Genomic DNA, 9,251 nt, shown 5'->3' with positions numbered 1-9,251 from the left:
ATAACTATCATCTAAAAGAAGATGGAGAAATGCTAAAAATAGTAAAAGTGGGTGATATTTGTTTCTTACAAAGCAAGCTAAAAGTCATATTCTATCATCAGACAAGGAAGCGCGAAACAAGGAATGTTTCTTAAATTTTGTTATCCTTCCTTCGACCTACATCATCATGCATTAGGGTTAGATACCATTTCAAAGCTACAATCAATTACTATTCATGCGCATTAAAAAATAAATATATATTTTAAAAATAAAAAAAAATCACGGACATGAGCACGTGACACATGTCGCATGATTGGCGTAGTGTTGTCGAAGCTGACGGCTCTAACTCGGCATATTCTACTTACCAGAAAAATTCCCCGATCCATATAAAACTAAGAGATTGGCTATTAAGAGGCCATTTATTTTTATTATAATGAGGTCACAACTATTCCCACTCATTAGATGTCAAATTAGATGGTTTAGGGTGAGTCACAAAGTTTCATATTTTTTTTGGAACTTTTTGTCTATTTAATGACATCTTTTCAACTACCCATTTTGAAATTTAATAACAAATGTGATTATGACCTCCTTATATAAAAGATAAATGCATAGCAAATACGGGGTGATTATGACAATCCCTAAAGTTAATATGATTTATTGCATAGCAAATACAAGTTTTTGGCAAGTGAACTGAATCACGCATCCTCCCTAGTTTTTTAAGGATTTGAAGACCCAAAACACATTCCAAATTATCGTATTTCTGCCGCATGCCATGAATTTGTCATCCAAAAATAGTACAGGTCTCATGATATCTTAAAAATTGAGGAATATTATACATGTATTTCCATCACAAATCCAGATATTTAGACCTCCAAATATTGCAGATCTAATAATCTCTAAAGAATTGAGATGACCAATAAAAAAAATAGAAAATAGACCACTCCTAAATCCTTTAATTTTCTTCTTCAGATTTATAATTATTTTTTATTCCAAAATCCATCTCCAAAATGGGTTTTTGGGAAGGGATCCAATCCCTATCATTTATTAGAGTGACTACCTTTCATTATGAACAAGTGGTCCCATAACTTATGAAGGCCTAGATTTTCTTGCTATATATTATGACATTGCATTTAAACCATTAATTTGAGGACACACTCTAAATAGACTTTATTCTAAAAGTGGAGAAGTTTTTAATTGAATAGCACGCCACAATCGTCCCTTTGCAATTTAAGAGACTTCTACTAACTCTATAGAGGCCCTTATATGCCATTGGTTGGCCTTGGATCCACCCCCTCTATAAAAAGCCAAGCCAAGAAGAACAAGCAAAGGTACCCATCAAAACCTAAGTATATGGATATATAATTTCCGTTTAATATCTCTTATAATGGATGAAATTTAAAAAATGTCACACATTTAATACATTTTACACTCATTTCTCTTTTTGTGTGTGTATGTTTTTTTTTTTCTCAAAATACATATCTAGGAAATATTGGTTCTGGACCATTTTGATTTTTTGTAAAAAATCTAAATGGTTTGGATCTGGACCATTTTGATTTTTAGTAAAAAATCTAAATGGTTTGGAACTATGAGTGCCGGACCGCTTTGATTCAATGAGCGGTTGAGAAATAATAATTTTGGATCACTTTGATTCCTTATAATGAGCTATCTCAAACGGAGAGTTCCGGACGACTTCTATTTCTTTAGTCCCAAGCCACTTTGGATTCCTTACCGTTCTGGATCGCTTTAGTTCCGAACTAACACGCGAGTGTAAAATGTAACAAATAGAGGATATTATTGAATAGCGTTTGCAAACTTGGCTAGTTCCAGCTTGGAATCGGGCACTGGCTGATCTAGTTAATTCACAAAAAATATATAAAATTCCAAAAAAAAAAAGGATTTGTTTGAAATGTATTTTTGAATTTTTTTTATCATTTTAATAAAGATTGGAAAGCGTTTTGGACATCAACACTTACTTTTACATTTTGTCATTTTTTTTGTAAAATTTCAAATATACCTCTAGACAAATCGATTTTTTAAAATATATTTTTTTAACTACTTTTCAACTTCATTCGGATGTGGTTTGTTTAATCATGTTTTAAATATAATGTTTATATTTTTAAAAAAAAAAATTATATTTTTTATTATTTTAAAAAGTAAAAAAATACTTTTCAGACCGGCTAGGACCTAACCGGTTAGACCGGTTGAACCGCCCGATGTATTGGTTACTCAGACCCAGCCCTTGCCCGGTTTCTGAGGGCATTCAAATTTTTGAGCAATGTTATTGAATATCACAAAATTAGGATATTTTAACAAATTTCCCTAAAATTTGTCTTATAATTTATTATGTGACTATTATATTATCAAGATAGTCAGATGCATAGCAGTTATTTATAATTAAGAGCTATAATTCCTCAAATCTCAAACCTTAGTTAGTACTAGGAAGCAATCTTTGCTTTTACAACCTATATTTCTTTGGGGCTCTGCAGTTGAAAAGCGTCTTTTCTCTCTCTCTATTTCTACCTAGGAAGATTGGAGTAGACGATGAGTTTGAAGGGTATTGAGGGCAAGCTTCCTCCAGGGTTCAGGTTTTACCCTAGGGATGATGAGTTAGTGTGCTACTATTTGTGTAATAAGGTTGAGAAGTTGCCATCCTTGTGCACCATGGTTGAGGTTGATCTGCACAACTGTGAGCCATGGGAGTTGCCTGGTATGTTCTCTTACATGCCTGTTGCTCTCTCTCTCTCTCTCTCTCTTTCTCTCTCATTCATTTTAGAAGATTTTGAAAGTTTTTATTCATCATCATCTGCAATCACCATCATCGTTGTTCTCAGAGTTCTCTCTCTCTCTCTCTGAGTAACATGTATCACATAAAGTCATACATGCGACCCGAATAGGAACTAAAACAATTGACATGGCCGAATCGAAACATCATATATTACACTGCTTCTCTGTGATAGATGCTGCTGAATTGAGTCCAAAGGAGTGGTACTTCTTCACCATCCGTGATCGAAAATATGCGACCGGCTTCCGCATGAACCGGGCGACTTCAGCCGGATACTGGAAGGCCACTGGAAAGGACCGACCCGTGATTGAGGATGCAACACAGTCTCCAGTCGGGATGAGAAAAACGTTGGTTTTCTATCGAGGCCGAGCGCCGAATGGGTGCAAAACAGATTGGGTTATGCATGAGTTCCGGCTCGACAACTCAGAGTTCCCTCCTAAGGTTATTGCTAATAACCCTTTAACTAGATACATACATATATACATATGGGATTGTATACAATACGACCATTTGTCTTTGGTATAAGGAGGTCATAATTACTTATAACTATTTCGTGTAACTTATAACTTATTGGGGAATGATTTCATGCAAAGATTGTCTAATAGTATAATACAACCGCACCTCTAGAAAACTATGTTTTTGGCATTTGTATGACCCCAAATTTTGTTCACACATTCTTTTCATCCTCTTAATCATTCTTACGTAGAAAAAAAATTCAATTTGCACCCTAGATATGGTCAAAATTAGTACCCTCCAACAATGAATTTCAACAGTCCATTTGGTGAATTTCAAGATCTAGACAAATTCAAAATCACTTTTTTCTTTTTTAGCATTGTTAATTTAATGATGATAAAGCTATTTAAAAATTTTGGGAATAAAAAAATTCTTATTAGGACTATATCTAACCATGTCATAAAATGGACAGCTTATATTAATTGAGCTAGAAAAACACTTTCTGTGACATTTTTTTTCAAAATTTTCCTTCTTGTGATTGTTCTTTAGATTTAAAAGAATGTACATTTAAAAATTTGTATCAAACAAATGTCTCTAACATGGTATTTGAAGATAGTTGCATTATACTACTATACAACTGTTGCATTAAATCATTCCCCTATAACTATCTCATGTGATCACAAATTTTGAAAACATTTATTTTGAACTTTGAGCTTTGTCAATAAAATAAATGCAACCACTTAATTTCAAATCCAATAGTCAAGATCAATTGTGACCGTGTTGTACAAAAAGTAAATAGTCTCCTTATATACTTTCCCTATATATATATATACATTTAAGTTGTTTGTTTTTGTTAAGTACATATGTGCATAATTACATGGGAAATTTATGCGTGGACTTAAAACAAGATGTGCTACTATAAAGTGATCGATATTTTGAGTCATTTTATTGTAAAGTCTTAAATTTGCAACTTTTTTATTTATATTTTGCTTCAAGTTTGAAAGTCCAACTTTTGAACCACCTAAAATAACATAAAGGCCTTGTTTGAAATTTTCAAAAAGTTCAACTTTCAAACCATCTAAATACTTCAATATTTTTGCTTTTTGGGCAGTCAAGGAGTTGGGTTTTGAATTAGGGTTAAAATAGGACTAAAAAAATTGAAAATTTAGAACAATCACCCTAAAAAGGCCCAAATATGGATCAATTTATAAATCTGCATCTTATTTTGGGTCAGTATGTAAATATACCTAGATACATATATACATAAAGAAAAATAGTTTCATAGGGTTGTGGCCCTATTAAAATAAATAATGACTTACCTCATAACTCATCAAAAATCGTGATTCAAACATTGAAAAATGTTTACATTGATCATCTTGAATCGAACATTATGGTTGTGAAAAAAAAATTAGGATTTCAAGCTCTAAATATAATGTATATTGTAATAAATTATGTAGACAGCCCATTTCGATCTATTCGGCGTATACCAGTTATGCAACAGTAATGTGAGGGATGTATAAGACACTTGTAAAACTAAATAGTGGGCATTTATTAAATATAACGGTTATTAGGCAATAACGTAATATCCGTTTTGCCATGTTCTAACTATCCAAAATAACGGATGTTGTTGTGCTAACCATTTTTTCCGTTTGTTGGCGAAGAATGGCTTGTTTATATATTGTTTTTTAGGATTTAGATAAAGGAAAAGATAAAAAGCGACCACTTACTTTTCAGTCAAGGAGGTCAGAATTACTTATATTTGGCATATTTTGAATGGGGTGGTTGCAAGTGTATCATGATCGTACGGTGAACTTTGGACGGTGATAAGCGTAGGTGAAATCACTATTCTAACGGTTAAGAGTGATTGTAATTTTATTGGATATGTGTGATGTCGGTTTTATCCATTAGCTTTGTATTAATGTATGGTTAACAAAAGGTGTCAACCTTAAATAATCAAAGTATGGCCACTTTCAAACTCGGCTAGGAGATGTTCTAGAGCTAGAAATCCCTATAATGGCTTGAAAATTTATTTCATATCTAATTATAAAATTTAAATCTCCAAAACTAGTATGAATTAAATATATTATAAACTCTTAAAAATCTTGAAAATGAACAATCTAGATAATATGTTATAAGAAGCACTATTCTTAGGACTTGAACTCCTTTTTATTTCATATCCATCAATCCGAACTTGAATGATCAATCTGAGAGTCTTCCAGCATCATAGCAACCGTTTTTTATAGGTTTTTATGGTGCGACTTACCTTTGTAGAACAAGGTTAATGCCTTCTATAAATCTTTTTCTTTCAAATACATCACTACTTTTGTCATTGAAACCCACATTTTACATTTCTTATGTTACATACTAGAAACGGCCTTTGTGGCCATTATGTACCGTTGTAACGGACTTGGAAACCTCGATACTATGCCGATACAGATCCATCCATGGTTCAATGAACTCAAGCATAGAAATTCATATAATTGAATATGTGCACTCATGAAATTCATATGCATGTCCGAATATGCATGCAAGCATGATGCGGATTGTATAGAGCCGAGGCTCTAAACAATCACATTAGAGCCCACCTTCAATTAGTGTCAAGACATGTGGTTTCAACACTGGAAATATATGACTAGCCTTAAAATATATTTTTATATTTAATTATAAAATTCTAATTTTCAAAAATAGCGTAGATCAAGCAGATCTATGAAAACTTGAATAACTTAAAAACTGACTGTCCAAAACTTTGTTACAAGATGCACTATTTCCAAAACTTGAAATTCATTTTTTTTCTCAAGCCCATGCATCTTGATGTCAAGATGATCAATTTGAAGATATTTGAGCATCAAAACAATATCTTCTAGTGAAAGTTTTTAGGTAGGCTCTAATTTGATTGCTTAGAGCCTAGGCTCTATATAAACTTTTCCCCGTCAATAATTGGTTGCGACTTGTGAGATTTCAATTATTTGCCCTTGGTTCTCCTTGCCTAAACCCAATTATATCACATATTATATAGACCTATATATATTATTTTTCTATTTTTGGGGTCTTCTCAAATGCTTTTGTTTCATTGATCCATGCCTATTTAGCATGGACAGGTCTGTTTATGGTTTTTATGCATGTCGATGTATTGAAGAAATGATATTTATGACTGACGTTTTAGAAACTCAAATATTCTTAATTTATCTTTTTTTTTTAATCGTACAGTAAAAATACTTTATATCACTTAAAATCTCACAATTTTTTTTTCTTCGAATAGTGTCTTGTCTAAGAGCACAATTTTACAGTTGATGTTTCAAACACTTCTATCGATGTTGATGCTAACTCATGTAATTTAAGGGCTGCAAACCTCTAGGGACAATATTTTGGGTGTGCTTTTTTTGGGTAGAAAGTTTGATTTCAGTATAGGAAAGTATAGAATGAGACCATTTACTTTTGATATAAGGTGATTACAATTAATCGTGACCATTATATGTGAAATTAAATGATTGCAATTATTTCATTGATCATGCTTAAACTTCAAAACAAATTTTTTCAAGTTTTGGGGACACATCCAACCAATCAGATTTCATATCTGATGGTTGTAAGTAATTATGACCTGCATGTATCAAAAGTAAATAGTCTCATTGTATGCAATCCCTTATGTTTAATGGCTGCAAACCCTATCTAGGGTTTTGGGTCTTCTCTTTTTGAGGAGAAAGTTTCTCTTGGGTATTCTCAAAACTCAAATGCTTTTCTTTTGGTTATGAAAATTTCAATGCCCAAGGAATCGAGCTTGAGTAGTTAGCCGTTGTGGCTTCCATTTCTATTGACAATTTTAAAAACCACTAACTAATTCAACAACAAGTAGGAGCTTATCATCCCTACTTAATTACCCAAAAAGAGTTCAATTGCTGCCCCAAAAACAAAAACGAACCAGGAAGGCGCCTAAAAAACAGAAAATGAGACCATCCCTTGAAGTTCTTCTTCTTTTCTAACTGACTTTGCATTTGTGGCAGGAGGATTGGGTTCTATGCAAAGTGTTCCACAAAAATAGAGGAGAACATGTTAAAGTTAGCATGGATATGGGAAAGGGAAATGGACATATGGGTTGCCCTTGCATCCCTGGGTACTCTTATTCATCTCCAAATTTGGAGCAAGATCTGCTAAACCTAGATGGGTGTCACCAAGTCTCATGCTTCTCCAATCTCTCATGCCCACTAGAGGAAACTCCAAATACCCAGCTAAATTTAGCTGAGCTCCACTATAATTTCATGGAGTTTGCACAATTGGAAGACCCAATGCTATGCAATGAGATAGTCCCCTAAAATGGACGCAAATTCTAGTTCATAATATGGGTTTCTCTGAAACTACCAGTCCTGGCTTTAGTTAGAAATCATCTTCTATATTTTGGAGGCAAGATTGGCCTTTGTACATAAATTATTCAATTATTCTGAATTTGGTGTACATGATGCCTTGTTGTAATGAGGAAAAGAAAATAAGTGTTCATTTGTGTTAACAATATAGGAAATTGTAGAGAAGGAGAGATTCTTATGTGATATCTATCATCTCATCCATCTCATTGGAGAGAGAGAGAAAGAGAGTTTAGATCAGTGTTCGAAAAATTGAACCGGCCTCGGAAACGAGCCAATTGATTGGGAGGTTTTGAGTAACTGGTAAACCGGGCAGGTCTTGATTGGTCCAAAAAATTTAAAAAATATAAAAAAATCTAAAAAAATACGAAACTTATATTTAAAGTATTATTAAACAAAGCGTTGAAAATGAGTGAAAAAATGGGTTTTAAAAAATCGATTTGTGCCTAAACATATTTTTAAAAATTTTCAAAAAAATAGAAAAATGTAAAAATATGTAATCATGGTCAAAACACTTTCCAATCTTTGCCAAAATGATAAAAAGAAAAAAATTTAAAAATACATTGCAAACAAATGCCTTATATTTGGGGAGTTAATATAAATTTTCAATTTTTTTAAAAAAAAAAAACCTGCCGGGCCACCAAAAACCAAATTGGCTAGTGCCCGGTTTTGGTTTGACAGGCCGGTTCTGAGTTGGACCGGCTGAGTTTGCGAATTACTAGTTTAGATTGCCAATCTAGAATGAGAGAGAGAGAGAGAGAGAGAGAGAGAGCCCCTACTCAGAATCCTATACAAACCTTCACATCATTTTATGCTTTTCCATAATCGTGACCTTGTTTCAAGCCGAAGAAAACTACAAATATATCAGTTCCAATTGAGTTGTAATAGAGGGTTAAAGACTTGAGTCCTGTTGTTTAACTTTTAAACATTAATTTGAACTTTCTTCCTTGGGTAGTAAGAGGTTCAACACCTCAAAAATAGGTGTTGAAATAATGAGCAGCCTGTAGAATAATTAAAGGGTGCTGAAATAATGAGCAACCTGCAGCATAATTAAAGGGTATGGTTTCTATAAGGTTGTAACCTTAAACAATCCAATTACGGTGCACCTCCAAATTTTATGATGTAATTTTGGTGTAAAAAATTATTAGGATTATCTCAAAATCTATTTTCATATCTAACTACAAAATTTTAAATTTCAAAAATAGTTAAAATCACGTAGATCTATAAACATATGAAAACTTGAAAATAGACTTTTTAGATAATGTGTTGCAAGATACACTGTTTTTAAGATGTAATTTTTTATTTTTTTTTTCATATTTATATATTTCGATGTCGAGATAATCAATTAGAGAATTTTTCAATATTAAAATAACTTTTTCCGATGGATTTTTAAGGTGCATCCGTAATTCTACGTTTTAAGCTTTCAACCTTATATAAACTTTTTTCATAATTAAATGTTTAATTCCTTCTTCAAGCTTTGGTATAAACTTTCTCTTACCTCATTTCTAATTTGTGGATTACTTTCTAATTGGCTACTTTGGTATCCTTTGTTTCCTGTACTTCGTTTTCTTCCTTATTATTTATTTATTACTTTCTTGTCATGCTCAAGTTCATTTATTCTCCTTTGGGTCTCTATGATTTTCTAAAACTTATTTTTTATTTTTCATTTTTATTGTCTTTTTTCA

The 9,251-nt window shown here is 32.5% G+C and overlaps 1 protein-coding gene across 1 annotated transcript; it reads left to right on the top strand.

Moving 5' to 3' along the window:
* The first annotated feature begins 2,257 nt into the window (after positions 1 to 2,257).
* Positions 2,258 to 7,717, top strand: LOC18447144 (NAC domain-containing protein 21/22). Its single transcript, XM_006857246.3, has 3 exons — positions 2,258 to 2,686; positions 2,937 to 3,202; positions 7,213 to 7,717. The coding sequence occupies exons 1-3, from the start codon at positions 2,521 to 2,523 to the stop codon at positions 7,519 to 7,521; spliced, it is 741 nt and encodes a 246-aa protein (XP_006857308.1). The 5' UTR covers positions 2,258 to 2,520; the 3' UTR covers positions 7,522 to 7,717.
* The last annotated feature ends 1,534 nt before the right edge of the window (positions 7,718 to 9,251 follow it).

Source organism: Amborella trichopoda, chromosome 7 (assembly GCF_054954075.1).
Source record: "Amborella trichopoda isolate Santa Cruz 75 chromosome 7, AtrichopodaSantaCruz75HAP2 v2.0, whole genome shotgun sequence".
NCBI lineage: Eukaryota > Viridiplantae > Streptophyta > Magnoliopsida > Amborellales > Amborellaceae > Amborella > Amborella trichopoda.
This window is presented reverse-complemented; position numbering and strand designations above follow the sequence as displayed.

Bases quoted from the DNA above. Each gene is read 5' to 3' on its own strand.
- LOC18447144 (XM_006857246.3), top strand. From the start codon at position 2,521: ATGAGTTTGAAGGGTATTGAGGGCAAGCTTCCTCCAGGGTTCAGGTTT. The intron at 2,687-2,936 runs GTATGTTCTCTT...TCTCTGTGATAG, and splicing joins TGAGCCATGGGAGTTGCCTG to ATGCTGCTGAATTGAGTCCA. The intron at 3,203-7,212 runs GTTATTGCTAAT...CATTTGTGGCAG, and splicing joins ACTCAGAGTTCCCTCCTAAG to GAGGATTGGGTTCTATGCAA.